The following is a 16,208-nucleotide window of genomic DNA, read 5'->3' on the forward strand; positions in this document are numbered from 1 at the left end:
ACATAGACTTCCCTCAGAAACATATGGCACTGAATTGAGATGCTTGTTTTGTAGTTGAGGCTCAAGGTTGCATGTGTGCGTGTGTGTGTCCCAGGCTGGCGAGGCGTCCCAGACAGAGACGGTGTCGGAGGAGAACAAGTCTCTGATCTGGACCCTGCTGAAGCAGGTGCGGCCGGGCATGGACCTGTCCAAGGTGGTGCTGCCCACCTTCATCCTGGAGCCCCGCTCCTTCCTCGACAAGCTCTCCGACTACTACTTCCACGCTGACTTCCTGTCAGAGTACGTATGAACTTCCTGCCCGGTGACGCTCTACGGCGATTTCCTCTCTGAATAGGCTCTGAGGACAGCACCGGCTGCCAGGACAGTACAATCACACGACAGAACAGGTTGTGGATTTGCGCATCGATTAAATTAAGGAAGAGTAGTTCTAAGACACGGCTGCTTACACTGGGTGTTTTTAGGTTTGTTGAGTTCTTCCGTTCTCCCCCTCATGTTCCACCTCTCTCGGTTTTCCAGGTCTGCAGTTGAGGAGAACGCCTACAACAGGATGAAGAAGGTGGTGAAGTGGTACATCTCGGGGTTCTACAAAAAGCCAAAGGTGAACCGGAACACCACCGCATGTCTGTTCCTCCTGAACACTTGGTCAGGCTGTCAGTGTGTATGAGAGGTGTGTGTGTGTGAGTGTGTCACTCCCTCAGTAAACGGGAACACTGAACACTTCCTCTCCCAAACACAGGGACTAAAGAAGCCGTACAACCCCATCATCGGCGAGACTTTCCGCTGCATGTGGCTCCACAGTAAGACCAACAGCAAGACCTTCTACATCTCTGAACAGGTCAGCCTGCTGGCGCCCTCTGCAGGACCTACTGGTGGATGTCTCTTGACTTCCTGTTCCTGTCACCTGACTTCCTGTCACCTGACTTCCTGTCACCTGACTTCCTGTCTCCTGACTTCCTGTCTCCTGACTTCCTGTCTCCTGACTTCCTGTCTCCTGACTTCCTGTCTCCTGACTTCCTGTCTCCTGACTTCCTGTCTCCTGACTTCCTGTTGCTGTCTCCACCCAGGTGTCCCATCATCCCCCGGTATCGGCCTTCTACGTCAGCAACAGGAAGGACGGCTTCTGTCTCAGCGGCAGCATCCTGGCCAAGTCCAAGTTCTACGGTACGCCGCACACGTCAACACCCAGGACAGAGCCTCATGGTACCTTATCAGGACCATGTCTCCCTAGTGATAACAGCATCGCAGGGTCGTGTAAACACGCTGTACCTTCATGGGTGCAGTGCTGGGATCTGCTCAGCTGATTGTTCACGTGTCCAGGTCGGGGATGTTGACAGGCGTTCCTCGTGCGTGTGTGTGTCTGCAGGAAACTCCCTGTCAGCCATACTGGACGGAGAGGCTCGTCTGTCCTTCCTCAACAGGGGCGAGGACTACGTGATGAACATGCCCTACGCCCACTGTAAAGGTACGCCCTCTCACCTCCCCCATGCAGCCTACACCCTGCTGTCCTGCTGCGCTCCTCTGCGGGGGGGAGCTACACAGACGCGGCTGCGTGGGTGTTCTAGAAGAGTCGCGTTCCTCCATGTGATCTCCACCTCGGGTGGTTTGGAGCTGGAGGGATGGTATCGTCTCTGTTCTGCTGACGGTCCAGACAGTGATAGCTTTCTCTATCTCCCTCCCTCCTTCTCCTCCCTCTCCCTCCCTCCCTCCCTCTCTCCCTCCCTCCCTCCCTCCCTCCCTCCCTCCCTCCCTCCCTCCCTCCCTCCCTCCCTCTCCCTCCCTCTCTCAGGTATCCTGTATGGCACCATGACCCTGGAGCTGGCAGGTCAGGTGACCATCACCTGTGAGAAGACAGGTTACAGCGCCCAGCTGGAGTTTAAACTCAAGGTACAGCCAGCCCGACAGTCACTTAATATGACTGTTCTGTTACTGTTAGCGTTGTTTTCCCGCCCTGTATCCTTCCTGTTCTGAGCTGTGCTTTACGTGTGCTGGTTCTGCCTCTCTCACCACAACCTGTTTGGCCGACCTCCAGCCGTTCCTGGGCAGCAGTGACAGTGTGAACCAGATCTCTGGGAAGATCAAGCTGGGGAAGGAGGTCCTGGCCACGCTGGAGGGACACTGGGTGAGTTAGCCGAGGGAGCAAAGAGGGCCCCGCACGGTCGTGTTGCATGTGCTTATGGGGATGAGCGTGTGCCTGGTGAGGCTGTGTAGCTGTGGGGCGGTGAGCTGTAGGACTGAGGAGGCTCGCTGTGCTACGTGGAGGAGGTGTTGTGTACGCAGCGAGGTCTGCTGGAGGCTGATCAGACTGTGGGCACACAGTGTGTCAGGGTTTCATTTAGGGTCTGGCAGTGTGCGGCTATATCACTGTGTCCTCTCTCCCAGCACGAGCCTCACTGCAGACTGTGTGTGTGTGTGTGTGTGTGTATGTGTGTGTGTGTGTGTGTATGTGTCTCACATAACAATCTCCTGGATTATTATTCTGTCTCACACCATACCAGGGTCTTCTGGGTAATTACCTCTCAGTCTAGATGTGCTTGGTTCTGGGAGTCTGTGACTAGAATCACAATCAGTGTGTGTGTGCGCGTGTGTGTGTGTGTGTGTGTGTGTAGGCTCGCATCCCTGGACGGGTCAATACTGATACAGCTCTTTCACTCATTTGCTGTCAGCTCTGCACTGCCTGTTCAATACCTGAACAATGACTTGACAAATAGGTGTGTTAAGTTAGTGGATATGTGTTTGTAAGATGGAACACTTGGCCTCAGTCTAAACTGATTAGACTGCTGCGTGTGTGTGTCTGTGTGTGAAGTACTCTGCCTAACGACAGTGGTGTGTGCTTCCAGGACAGTGAGATCTTCATCAACGATAAGAAGACGGGGGTGGTGGACACCTTCTGGAACCCCACCCCCGACCTGAGGCAGAGCCGGCTGACTCGCTGCACCGTGCCTCCGGAGGAGCAGGGAGAGTACGAGTCTGAGAGGTACCACAACGCACACCTCTACAGAGATACCACACATGTACATAGAGATACCACACGTCTACAGAGATACCACACATGTACATAGAGATACCACACGTCTACAGAGATACCACACATGTACATAGAGATACCACACGTCTACAGAGACACCACACATGTCCATAGAGATACCACACGTCTGCATAGAGATTCCAAACATCTAGGTAGAGTTAACCATCTGCTGCTCTCTACACATGTACCTTCCAGCCTCGGTCATGCTGCTCATGAACCTCCTCTTTCACAACAACCTCTTTCTTTCTTTCTGGACCGTTCATCCACTGTGTCCCTTAGTGTCCCTTCTGTTGGGTGATTGCCCCCTCCTCCCCCTCTCTGCCAGGCTGTGGCAGCATGTGACTCGAGCCATCAACAACAAGGACCAGACCGAGGCCACCAACGAGAAGTTCATCCTGGAGGAGGCCCAGAGGAAGTCTGCGCGAGAGCGCAAGGCCAAGTGTGAGGAGTGGGTCCCCTCTCTGTTCGAGCAGGACTCCGTCACTGGGGAGTGGCATTACCGCTATGCCGAGTGAGTCGCCCCCTTCTGGAGGCCTCCATGGGTGGCATGCTGGGGCTGGGGCTGAGCCCTGGGCTGGGGCTGGGTTAGATGTTGCTGGGTGTGGGTGAGGTGTGGGTGGGCAGGATTGACAGGTCAAACTGAGTGTCTGAACTTCATCTGTTGCAATGTGGACATCCCCTGGCACTGTGTCCAGCAGCTCGGCATGGACTACTGGAGCCTTGTGACCTCTAGTGGATGGACTTGGTCACAACATCACCCACTGGTGTCCTGATTCCCCATCTCTTTTTCTCTCTCTCTCTTTCCATTTCTCTCCATCCCTCCCCTCTCTCTTTTCACCCCCCCCCCCCCCCCCCCCCCACCCCCCCATCTTGCAGCACCCGCCCGTGGGATCCTCTGAACGATATGATTCAGTTTGAGAAAGACGGCTGGATCCAGACTAAGGTTCGCCACCGCACCCCTATGGTACGTTCTGCCAGTGTTATTAGTCTCAGTAACCAGGGGCCGCGGAGGGACAATTGCAAGTGCCAGGTAGGTCGACCACCTGACCCGCCGTCACCCTCACGCCTACGGCCCTGTTCGCAGCAAAGACCTTTTTTCTTTTTTTCTTTTTTTTGTGGTTTTCTCCACGTTGCCGCTTCTTCAGTTCTTATCACTGCCCGTCCGTTTGCTGCCTGCGCTCTCTGCCCCAACCATTCACCCAACAGTACACACACCGCCATCGCCTGTGATTGGCTGCTTCCGTGTGGGCGCCGCCCACTGCACCCTCCATGTCGTCTGTTTCTCCGGCGTTGTCACATGGACCACTTTGTCATGTTTTTGTTGCTGGTTTTGTTGCCCTCATATTTAAAGGCTACTTTGTTTTTCAGTTGCTCTGCGCTCTACATGCTATAAACTGTACAGTATTCAGTTGCACAATGTCAGTTAGTGTGTGTGTGGGTGCGGGTGTGTCTGAATGTGGTCAATTATCACTCTGGCATGCATCACAGCTGATCACATTTTTGTCAGCCTTTGTTAGTTAGATTTAAGTGTTTCATTGTTAACCTATGCTCTCCTACTTGTTAGCATACCTGATTTTAAAACGTACGCATTAAGTCACTTCTGTTAAAGCCGTATGATAGTTTTTTCTACCAGATGGAGTGATGATAGTGTGTGTGTGTGTGTATGTGTGTGTGTGTGTGTGTGTGTCACATTGATTTGGTGTCTGGTGTCTTTGGCTCCGTCTTCATGTGTGTGTGTTTGTGTGTCTGTCTGGTTGCCTAGGTGACGGGGCCAAAGAGAAAGCACAAGCAGAGCGACAAGCTGAAGAGCCCTGAGAGCGGCTGCTCCTCTCCTGAGCCCGACCGCCAAGACTCCTCTGGCAGCGAACGTAAGACACACGCACACATACTATGCAGAAGCCATACATACATACATACATACATACATACATACATACATACATACATACATACATACATACAGTGCCCTCCAAAAGTATTGGAACAGTGAGGCCAATTCCTTTATTTTTGCTGTAGACTGAAAACATTTGGGCTTGACATCAAACGATGAATGTGAAACCAGAGATCAACGTTTCAGCTTTTATTTCCAGGTATTTACATCAGGATCTGATGCACAAATTAGAAAATATCACCTTTTTGTTCGAACCCACCCATTTGTCACGTGAGCAAAAGTATTGGAACATATGACTGACAGGTGTGTTTTGTTGCCCAGGTGTGTCCTATTACATACATTATTCAATCAATAAATACCACTGAATGTCTACACTCAGGTTCAGATTGGGTAAGATAGGTTTTGTCTATGCAGACTGTATTCAGAGGTGAAAACAACATGAAAACCGGAGCGCTGTCTTTGGGTGAAAAACAAGCAATTGTGAGTCTTAGAGAAGATGGAAAATCAATCAGAGCCATTGCAGAAACATTGGCCATAGCCAGTACAACCATTTGGAATGTCCTGAAGAAGAAGAAAACTACTGGTGTACTAAGTAACAGACGTCGAACAGGTAGACCAAGGAAAACATCAGCAGTTGATGACAGAAACATTGTGAGAGCTGTAAAGAAAGACCCTAAAACAACTGTTAGTGAGATCAGCAACAACCTCCAGATGGCAGGAGTGAAGGTATCACTATCTACTGTTCGCAGAAGACTTCATGAACAAAAGTACAAGGGCTACACCAGAAGATGCAAACCACTCATTAGCAAGAAGAATAGGAAGGCCAGGCTGGAATATGCCAAAAAGTACAGAGATGAACCTCAAAAATTCTTGGACAAAGTTTTATGGACTGATGAGACAAAGATTAACTTTTACCAAAGTGATGGAAAGGCTAAAGTTTGGAGAAAGAAAGGAACTGCTCATGATCCCAAACACACAAGCTCATCTGTGAAACACGGTGGAGGTAATGTCATGGCTTGGGCTTGCATGGCTTCTTCTAGGACGGGCTCATTAATCTTCATTGAGGATGTAACACATGATGGCAGCAGCAAAATGAACTCGGAAGTCTACAGAAACATTTTGTCTGCCAATTTAAGGAAAGATGCAACCAAACTGATTGGCAGAGCCTTCATCATGCAGCAAGATAACGACCCAAAACACACTGCCAAAACAACAAAGGAGTTCATCAGGGGCAAGAAATGGAAGGTATTAGACTGGCCAAGTCAATCTCCAGACTTAAACCCTATAGAGCATGCATTTTACCTGCTTAAGAGGAGACTGAAGGGAGGAACCCCACAAAACAAACAACAACTGAAAGAGGCTGCAGTGAAAGCCTGGGAAAGCATCAAAAAGGAAGAATGCAAAAGTTTGGTGACGTCAATGGGTCACAGACTTGCTGCAGTTATTGAAAGCAAAGGATTTGCAACTAAATATTAAGTCTTATTCACTTAAATATGTTTTAAGTATATCTGTTCCAATACTTTTGCTCACATGACAAATGGGTGGATTCAAACAAAATGTGATATTTTCTTAGTTGTGCATCAGATCCTGATGTAAATACCTGGAAATAAAAGCTGAAACGTTGATCTCTGGTCTCACGTTCATTATTTGATGTCAAGCCCAAATGTTTTCAGTCTACAGCAAAAATAAAGGAATTCGCCTCACTGTTCCAATACTTTTGGAGGGCACTGTACATACATACATACATACATACATACATACATACATACATACATACATACATACATACATACATACATACATACAGACACACACAGTCTACATTTTAGCAAACTTCTCAGCATAGGCACCCTGGCCAAAGATGGTTCCAGCAATGTAACCAATCTCTCACACACACACACACACACACACTCACACACTTCACTAGTACACTTCCTTAGCTCACATCATATACCCACACACCAACCTCAAGGCAGGCATAACCTCCCCCCCCGCTAGCGTGTGTTAGCGTGTGTTAGCATGTGTTAGCATGTGTTAGCCTGTGTTAGCATGTGTTAGCCTGTGTTAGCCTGTGTTAGCCTGTGTTAGCGTGTGTTAGCATGTGCCAATGTTGGGCTGGTTCAGAGGTGACGCATGGCGTTGTAGACACGTCCTGCCTCTGCTGACCCCGGTGCTGCTCCTGCCTTTCAGGACACAAGAGCAAGCACACCAGCCGCTTAAGGAAGAAAGGAACGGACCTCAGTGAACTTCAAAGTGCCATTGATTCTATAAAACAAACACAGGAGGACATTAACAGGTGGGTGGGACCGAGCGAGCGTGTGTGTGTGTGTGTATGACCTAAGTGGTGTGTATGACATGAATGTTCATGAACAAAATAACCGTGTGTGTGTGTGTGTGTGTGTCCTCCCTCAGGAGCATCAGTGTGCTGCGTAGCCGAGCGGCGGGCCAGGCGGCCTCTGAGGGAGGCTTCCTCCAGCAGAGAGACTACGCCATCATCATCTTCCTCATCTTCGTGCAGGTCTTCATCAACCTCCTCTTCAAGTAGCAGCCGCAGCAGCCAGAGCCCTCGGAGAGGGAGACAGACAGACACAGACAGAGAGAGAGTCACACAAACACACACACACACTCGTCCAACTCCAGGACTCTGCAGGGGGGGTCTACAGACCAAGGAGTCAGGGACTCTCCAGGACTCTGTGGGGGGGGTCTACAGACCAAGGAGTCAGGGACTTGACCTGCCTCCAAAACCCCCCAAACACGACCCCCGACCCCCCCTCACCCCTAAAAAGTCTCTCTTCTCTGATGAACATCCTAAACGATGGGCCGCAACCACACACGTCCAGAACACAAGCCCTCCAGAGGAAGACGCGACACATGAACACTGTTTTTAAAGTCTATTTATTTTTTATTCGCTCGCTGTCACCACGGACAACTGTCGGATCCATATTTTTCAAAAAGGCGACTGGGGCGAGGTGGTCATGGCTTGAAAAGAGGAGTGTGGCATATCGTCTTCAACCTTTTCCCATCCTATGGAGTATGAAAAGCTTGGGGCGTGAGCGCCGGGATGGTGGAGGCCATTTTAGTGAGAGAACAGAGCTGCGTGTCACCTTTGAGAAGGCTTTCTCCCCCACCCTCCTACAGCTCCCCACACACAGGGAATGTGTTACACCGAAATCATGAAGAGTCATGAAAAACATGTTTTATTTTATTATCATTATTTTTATGAAGATGTTTTTCTTTTCCCCTCTTTGTTTGGTGTGTCCTTTTTGTGAGTAGGCTTTGACTTGGAAAAAGGGAGCAGGGGGGAAAAAAACACGTTGAAGTGGTCCAAATATATGTGACTTTTCTGAATTCTTTTGAAATGGCTTGAATTTCTCAATTGGACGGCAAAACAAGACCGGGAAACAAATAAAGGAAGGCAAACTGTAACAAAGAAAGAAAGTTAAGAGAATCATTTCCTGAATTCTTCATTCTTAATTTTCAAAGGAAAGACTCCTCTCATATTTTGCATACAAGGACAATGTAAAAACATAGATGCTTGACATGAACTATATCTGATTAGCATGTAAGGTACGAGGAACGTTCTGTTGACTATTACGCTATGCTGTCTTAACGTTACTATGAAAACTAGTCAAACACTTAGTAGTATGGTGGGAGGGAGGAGGACGTGTACTTTTAGAGTTGCTATTCTCACCATTGTCGACAAAGCAGAATATTAGTTAGACATCCAGAAGTTAGGCCAGCCAAACACGGTGTGTAGAGTAGAATGGCAGTCCTTGCCCAGTGTAAATAGTAATGGGACTGTGTCACTGCTAGCAGTTGTGTCTTATTCCATGAGACCCCCACACACTTCCACTGCTGTGCGTGCTAGCCAGTCTCAAACACCCATTGACCTGTGTGTCTTCTGTATGTGGGCAGCGTGAGCGCGTGCGTGCGTGCGTGAGCGCGTGCGTACGTGTGTATCATCATCACCGCCTCGTCACTCTCATCTTAGCAGAAAATATAAAAGACAGAAGTTAGAATGTGGTCATGAAATACTACAGTGCCTTTCTGAGCGGGGGAGGGGGCGGGTCTAGGGTTGGGGGGGGGGGGGGTTGGTGGGATGGGGTAGGTTTGTAAGGGGAGGGGGGGAAAGCGGGCATAATCAGTGTTTGGAGTGGACGTGCCATATGACGCCTTAGAGAAGTGTCCTGATTGGCTCCCCTCCCCGGCCCCTCCCCCCCGTGAGCGTTGTCGCTGCAAGTTTTCCGGAAGCTGACTCCTGCCACTGAGGAGAGAGAGGAGACTTTCTTTTCTCTCTCCCTCCGATTCATCCCTCCATCCTTCTCTTTTTTTCTCTTTCTCTCACTCTCTGTTCTCTTTCTCACTTCCTCTCTCACTCTATCTTCACCGAGGCACTAAAACCAAGGGAACAACCCGTGTATCCGCTTGTTGTCGTCATGTTGCTGTAATATACAGAAAATTAATTGTGTTTTATGTTTTCTATGTGGCACAATTTTGCTTCTAGAATAACTGATTGTTTCGTTTTTTTGTTGTTTTCCTTTTTTTCAGTGCAGATACACACATGATTATGCTGTAGCAGTTCTGTTCCCTGTTGTTATTGCGGTTGCACAGGAAGGATTTTCCTTGACCTGGTTTTCATATCAAACCCACTTCTCACTCTTCTTGTACCGCAGGTATTTATTTGTATGACATAAAATGACTTCCTGGTGGAAGTTTTGTTGTTACATGTAACATATCACCAAATAAAACAAATTACATTCCCTCTTGTCATGCCTGGGGAATCTAATTATTGAAACTACTTTAAACTCATGGAGGACCATAGGAACTGCAGCAGGTATACTTTTGCTGGCTCTGTGTTGGCCTACGATTATCTTTCCATCTCACCTCAGTCATGCAGTCAGACTTGCACCATGCCTCTGTCCTCACCAGGGGGCTCTCTCGGGTCATACAGCCTTTCCATAGAACAGCACTGACTAGCATCTCTAAACATGAGAGTTGCAGCACTGTATTATTTAACCATCATTCTGACTTCCTGAAACCATAATAATCCAGGATTGAGAGGCCAGTCATCAAGGCTATGAGGCACACACACCTGTCTGTGACGACCATGTGACCCCTAATGTGTGGTGAAGGGAAAGCCCGTCCTCAAATCGTGGACGTGGTCTGGAACCTCCGACTAGATTGTCTTCGTTCTGCCCGTCTCTCGTCTTCTATCCATCGTGACCAGAGAAGTGTATTCATGTCATCATTACCTCGGCCTATAGAAGGTGACAAGGAGAGGAGGCAAACCAACACTGTTGGAACTCGTCCCCTGGCTCCTTTTACATGGCCAAGGGCACATAGGGGGGAGGAGGCAGGGAGTCGGGTCAAGGACACGGAACAGAACGATCCAGTCCCTCTCATATGACACAAAAGCCCCTGATATCAAATCTTCTGCTCGCTCTGCAATCCTTTGTCTTTCGTATTGACACTCTCTTTACACTCTCCCTCTGAATCAGTGTTGGTCGTCTGTGAGCTTTCTCAGGGATGTGTGTGTTTGTGTGTGTGTGTGGCGGCCATCTAACAACAGTAGCGCAAACTGTAAAGTGCAGCCTGTCGATGCAGGGTGAGGTGACTGGGGAGAGGTGACTGGGGAGAGGTGACTGGGGAGAGGTGACTGGGGAGAGGTGACTGGGGAGAGGTGACTGGGCTGGGGGTTAGCTCATCTTCCACTAATCCTTACAGGTGTCGCAGCCTTGATAACCCCCATCTCAGTGCTGCAATATGACTGCGCGTGTGATCCGACAACACTTCATGACCGAAAGTATCTGGACAGCTGACCAGCGCCCCTCTGGGAGCTTGTTGGACATGACAGGCACCACTCTCATTCTTTAAGGTGCTCATATCGAAGGTTACAAAGGCTACAGAGGCACAGAAAAAAATGCGATAACAACAGCCGGCGAACTGTTTATAGAAGAACAATGACAACAGCCAGCAAACTGTTTATAGAAGAATGAGAACAACAGCCAGCAAACTGTTTAGGATTCCGGTACCAAGCATGGAATGCATGCCCAGAGACAGAATGATGAATAAGGCAAACGACACTGTGGGTGACGGGAGCCCCTCCTTGGTCTCTTCGTTTGAAATGCTGCCATCTGGGTGACATTATGACCTCCCTCCATTCACAAAAAATAGATCAATATTTTAATTTGTCCCACAAGACATTATGTTGTTAAACAAGTAATGCAAATAATACTCAACAGGATGTCCAGCTGGTCTGGCCCAGCTACTCTGTCGCAAGGTGTGACAAGGAAGGGGATGTTTCCCCACGGGGACAAAGTATCTATCTATCTTCTGGGATGGCTGTCCTGTTGGGGCGGGTCCGTGGGAATCGGTGGCCATTCAGCCTTGAGAGCATTTGTGATGTCAGGCACTGGTGTTTGATGGGAAGGCTTTCAGACGTCGTTCTGGTCCATCCCAAAGGTGTTCAGTGGGGTTGAGGTCAGGGCTCTGTGCAGGCCTCTTCCATTCCTCCATGCCAACCTCGTCAAACCGTGTCTTTATCAACCCCGCTTTGTGCACTGGGGCACAGTCGTGCTGGAACAGGAAAAGGACCTTCTCCTTAATGGGGGTGTCCACATGCATTAGGCCATAAAGTGTATACTGGATGGTTCATTCATTCTGGCCTCAACTCCTGTTAAGAGAAGCTGGGCTGTGCCAGGCTGTGTAAAAGCAGCTTTCTGGTGAGAGCGTGGAGTGCCTTCTTCAACGGCCCTCCTAAGCAGCAGGGCCTGTTATTAGTTCAACCCTCCCTGCTGAATGTGTCTGAAGTGGGGAGTGTAGCCATTGGATCTTGTTCACATCCCGACCAAACTCAAAACACGCTTATATGCTCTAGCGTTTCCCACTACCTTTTGAGTTGTGATGTTACTTGTTTTATTGTTATTGACTGTATTTTGTTTTTACTATGTATTTTATGGTGTTTTTTCTATGATTCTTTTTCTCATGCTTTTGTTCGGCACCTCCGTCAGCCTCTGCTGTGTTAATGTGCTTTATAAATAATATTTACTTACTTACTTGCTACCTCACTGCTACAGTCATTCATGTAAATGCAAAGGCCATCATTATCCATCTAAGACACAATATCCTTTGTCTCCGTTTATCTTTATCTTTTGGGGGCGGGAGTTTTTTTGATCACGAATGGCTGTTGGATAGTACTGTAAATAGATGATTTACATAAACAAAGACACAGTTTATGTTGGCTTTTGCATGATTAGAGCTGGGCTGCCAGGCTGATGCTCTGTTCTGGAAGGCGACCAGTGGAGGACGGGCCGGATGGGCCAGATGTGGGGATGTGAGGACTTGGAGGGCAGCCCCATGCTGCCACTCACAGCAGCTGCACCACGCTCCAATCACTGCGGCTCACTTCTTATGCTGCCCCCGTTTGATGAAGTCGCTGGTATGGGAACGCAAAGATTAACACCATGTAACACACTACGTTCACACTTTGTTATTGAATCACAATCACACTGATGTTGTGATGTTGTGAAATGTTCACATTCGTATGATGTCTGGCTGTCTGGCTGGTAGGATTTCTGGCTGGATGTCTGGCTGGTTGTCTGGTAAGATGTCTGGCTGGATAGCTGGCTGGCTGGCTGCTTCAGACTGCCAGTCTGTCCGTGGTGGTGATGACGTGGTGTTTCTGCTGAGTACAGAACAGCTGGAGTTGTTTATTATGACTTAATCCTTCTGTCTGCTGGTGCATGCTGGGACGGCAGCGCCCCTCACTCCGGAGGGCTCAGCACTCTTCCCTGCCACCTGTCGCTCACACACACACACATACACACACACGTACACAAACACACACACACATACACAGTGTCCCGTGCACTCCTGTCTTTGAAGCGGAGAAAACAAATGGAGTGGTATTACAATACTTGGAGTTTGGAGCACCCTCCCTTTCTTCCTTCCTCTCATGGAATCCCACAGTGACTCAGCTGTCAGCCTCAACCTGTTAGTCACCAAGGCAACAGTCACCTGACATCAGACTGCTCGGGGCTATGCGACGTCATCAGCTCATCAAGACGTCCTGTTTGGGTTTAATAGTGACCACCAAGTTACGTCACAGGAAGTGATGTCACAGTACAAATACTACCATATACCTTTACTGTGGCTCAGAGGATTCTGCATCTCATCACAGGTTATTTGGTTCATTACAAGTTTAAAACCAAACAAGCCTCCGTATTCGGTGTATTGAGTCTTATGAGCATACAACTATATAAAATCTCAAAGCTGACAGTTCCAATCCCATTATGATGGTCAAGACGTAAGGTGTGAAGAATCATGTGGGTTACAATCTCTCTGTCTTTGATCCAGAAGGAGCTGGGCTTGTGTGAACTCCCCCCCCCCACACACACACACACACACCGGCCTCCCACCCTTAGCCGTCCCCTTCGTCTCCCCCAGAACCAAGATGAAAGAAGACAAGACGGCATTTTAATTGTCTGCTCTTACTCGACCTCCTTCCTGGTGGAGAAAGGGAGACAGTGGAAAGTGTGATCAGGATTCAAAAAGTGGTCTAGCTGAGCTTGTGTCATGCATATAGAGTAGGATAGAATAGAATGGATGTACCTGTTCTTTTAATTTAAATCATGCTAACCTAATTCTTCATTCTTAGTCATTGCCCGCTTAACTCTCACTAAGCAAATCGATATTTCAAATGCTGTTGTAGCCACAGTGCTAAAGATGGTGCATTCTAATGTTCCCAAATTGTCTGTGCCACGTACTGGAGGTTTTGCATGATAGAACAAGCTTTCTCATTGTCCCAGCATCCCCTTTGTCCCAACACATCAGTGGGTAGATGTTGATTCATTATCAGCTCTCCTCTTCTGCCTTCACCATCCAAATGTCCATATTAGGCATATTGTCTCTCTCCTGGCCAGCCCTGTCACTGTTGCTAAGCTACCCATCCCTGCCTGCCTGCCTGCCTGCCTGCCTGCCTGTCTGTCTGTCAGTCTGTATTTCTGCCTGTCTGCCTGTCTGTCTGCCTGTCTGCCAGTCTGCCTGTCTGTGTCTATCTGCTTGCCTGTCTGTTTGCCTGCTTGTCTGTCTGTTTTTCTGTCTCTTTGCGTGCCTGTCGGTCTGTCTGTCTTTTTATTACAATGCCATACTCCATTTGAACTACATGGAGTGTAGAAACACAGGGGAAGGGAAGGATGAAGGAATAGGGGGCAGCAGGAGGAAAGTAGAGCATGTGAAGGATAAGGGAAACACCTTGTGATGCCGTGCTTATTATGCAATATACTCCTCCCTCCCCCCCTCTTCTCTCTTCCTCCCTCCTCATCTCTTTTTCTCCATACCCCTCTTCTCCCCTCCTCCCTCCACATCTTCTCTCTTTCTCCCTTCCCTTCTCCTCTCTCCCCATCTTCTCTCTCTCCCTCCTCCTCTCCTCTCCTCCTCTCTCCCCATACTCTCCCTCCCTCCTTCCCTCCCCCTCTCCTCTCCTCCTCCCTCCTCCTGTTCCCAGCATCACACCCTCCTCGCCAACATCCTGGCTCTCTGCAGGCAGCCGCATCTGATGCCTCGCTCTGATGCCTCGCTCTCTGCCCTGCCTCGCTCTGTGCCTCGCTCTGTGCCTCGCTCTGTGCCTCGCTCTCTGCCCTGCCTCGCTCTGTGCCTCGCTCTGTGTCTCGCTCTGTGCCTCGCTCTGTGCCTCGCTCTCTGCCCTGCCTCGCTCTGTGCCTCGCTCTGTGTCTCGCTCTGTGCCTCGCTCTCTGCCCTGCCTCGCTCTGTGCCTCGCTCTGTGTCTCGCTCTGGTGCCTCGCTCTGTGCCCTTCCAGATGTGGGCATCAGCGAACACTCGCTTTTCAACAGAAGGGAACATGAGACAGTGCTGTGTTCTAGGACTGCACATTGGGATGCGGCATCGCTCTCTCTCACACACACACACACATGCAGATATATACAGCATACACACACGGACCCACTTTCTTTATCTGATTCGAAAATGCTATTGGTCAAATGACAGCGCACCCCCATTCTCCCCCTCACACGGCTTCGCCTTTTATCTGATCCTGAAAAAAATGCTCATTTGATGGGAGGGGTGTCCCCCTCCCTCCCCCGGATGGAGCGGAGCGAGGGGGACAGAGGAATGCCCTTAGCCAACATAAAACAGAGGGGTAATCCGCAACGTTTGCAACTAGCGTGGTAGCGCTGGTGTCGGAGGGGTGGACGGGTTGGGTGGAGGGGGGGGGGGGGTTGGAGGGGGAGGAGGGAGCTGGCTCAGCAGTGTATTTATCCCCCTGTGGAATCACCGGCGCATAAAAGAATTGCTGCAGCAATGCTCTCATTCAGAGCAGGATTAGCAGGGCATTACCCTCCTATTCTCTCTGCCCTGCCGCGTCCTGCTCACCACTCACACACATGCACCGGGCATTCAATGCACCGGACCAGGGGACGAGGCCAAGGCTCTGAGGTGTTGGGGCTTGGGATGGGGGCTAGGGCTAGGGTTGGGGCTGAGGGTGAGGCTGATGTTGGAGCTGAGGCTGGGGCCATCCACACAACCACTATACAGTCACTACATTTCTTCATATATCCCATTCTGGCTCCATCACTGTCTTGTTTATTTCCTCTATACCTTGTGGGCCCTACAACATCTGGCTCTGATCAGTCAAATCAGTGAATCTCCTTCTCCTTTTTCTCTCTGACTGTCTGTCTGTCTCTCTCTACTTTTCTCTTTCTACGTCTGTCTTTCTATTTCTCTTCCTCTTCCTTTCATTCGCCTCCATCCTCCTCTGTCTACAGTTTTGGGAGTAATTCCTCGCCTGGAGGCTGGCATGTTTTGTCAGAGCTTAATTAAAATGCTGGGTTCTGCTATTTTTAGCATGGCTTTGGGGAAGACCGGTGGATACCCCTTCAGCTCTTCCCGGCAGTTCCTCTCTCCCTCACTCATTCTCCTCATCTCTCCCTAACTCATTCTCTTCATCTCTCCCTCACCTGCTCTCTCTATCTCTCACACACTCCTCTCCTCTATGTCAGTACAGGAACTGCTACAAATGGAATACTTGACAGCTAACTGTCAGTTTCAGGTCTGCAACTGTGCTTGAACAAGGTTTATTATGCAATGCTACTAATTTTCATCAAGGCAAGACGAGCATTTCTTCCCAATACTAAACCATGCAAGCATTTATTATCATGTTAATATAGACTGGTGTCCATTCTTAGGTTCCATCATGTACTAGCTCATCTGTACAAACACAACCAGCAGTGAGGGAGATGGTGCGGGTGTGAGAGTCCAGGACAATCAATAGATCC

General features: G+C 49.3%; 1 protein-coding gene across 4 annotated transcripts in view; it reads left to right on the forward strand.

Moving 5' to 3' along the window:
• The window catches only part of osbpl8 (oxysterol binding protein-like 8), a 61,520-nt gene extending 52,521 nt beyond the window's left edge, over positions 1-8,999 (forward strand). For 2 of the 4 annotated variants that reach the window (XM_047022776.1, XM_047022778.1), the window contains 13 exons: positions 95-279; positions 517-598; positions 737-835; positions 1,065-1,161; positions 1,364-1,462; positions 1,787-1,884; positions 2,030-2,119; positions 2,838-2,974; positions 3,351-3,536; positions 3,902-4,055; positions 4,788-4,893; positions 7,107-7,212; positions 7,329-8,999. In XM_047022776.1, the coding sequence (XP_046878732.1) occupies positions 95-279; positions 517-598; positions 737-835; positions 1,065-1,161; positions 1,364-1,462; positions 1,787-1,884; positions 2,030-2,119; positions 2,838-2,974; positions 3,351-3,536; positions 3,902-4,055; positions 4,788-4,893; positions 7,107-7,212; positions 7,329-7,461 (1,572 nt within the window). In that variant the 3' untranslated portion in view covers positions 7,462-8,999. The remainder of the gene's footprint in view (positions 1-94; positions 280-516; positions 599-736; positions 836-1,064; positions 1,162-1,363; positions 1,463-1,786; positions 1,885-2,029; positions 2,120-2,837; positions 2,975-3,350; positions 3,537-3,901; positions 4,056-4,787; positions 4,894-7,106; positions 7,213-7,328) is intronic. The other 2 variants (XM_047022777.1, XM_047022779.1) reach the window with 1 other exon arrangement.
• Positions 9,000-16,208: the final 7,209 nt, after the last annotated feature.

Source organism: Hypomesus transpacificus, chromosome 7 (genome assembly GCF_021917145.1).
Source record: "Hypomesus transpacificus isolate Combined female chromosome 7, fHypTra1, whole genome shotgun sequence".
In the NCBI taxonomy this organism is placed as follows: domain Eukaryota; kingdom Metazoa; phylum Chordata; class Actinopteri; order Osmeriformes; family Osmeridae; genus Hypomesus; species Hypomesus transpacificus.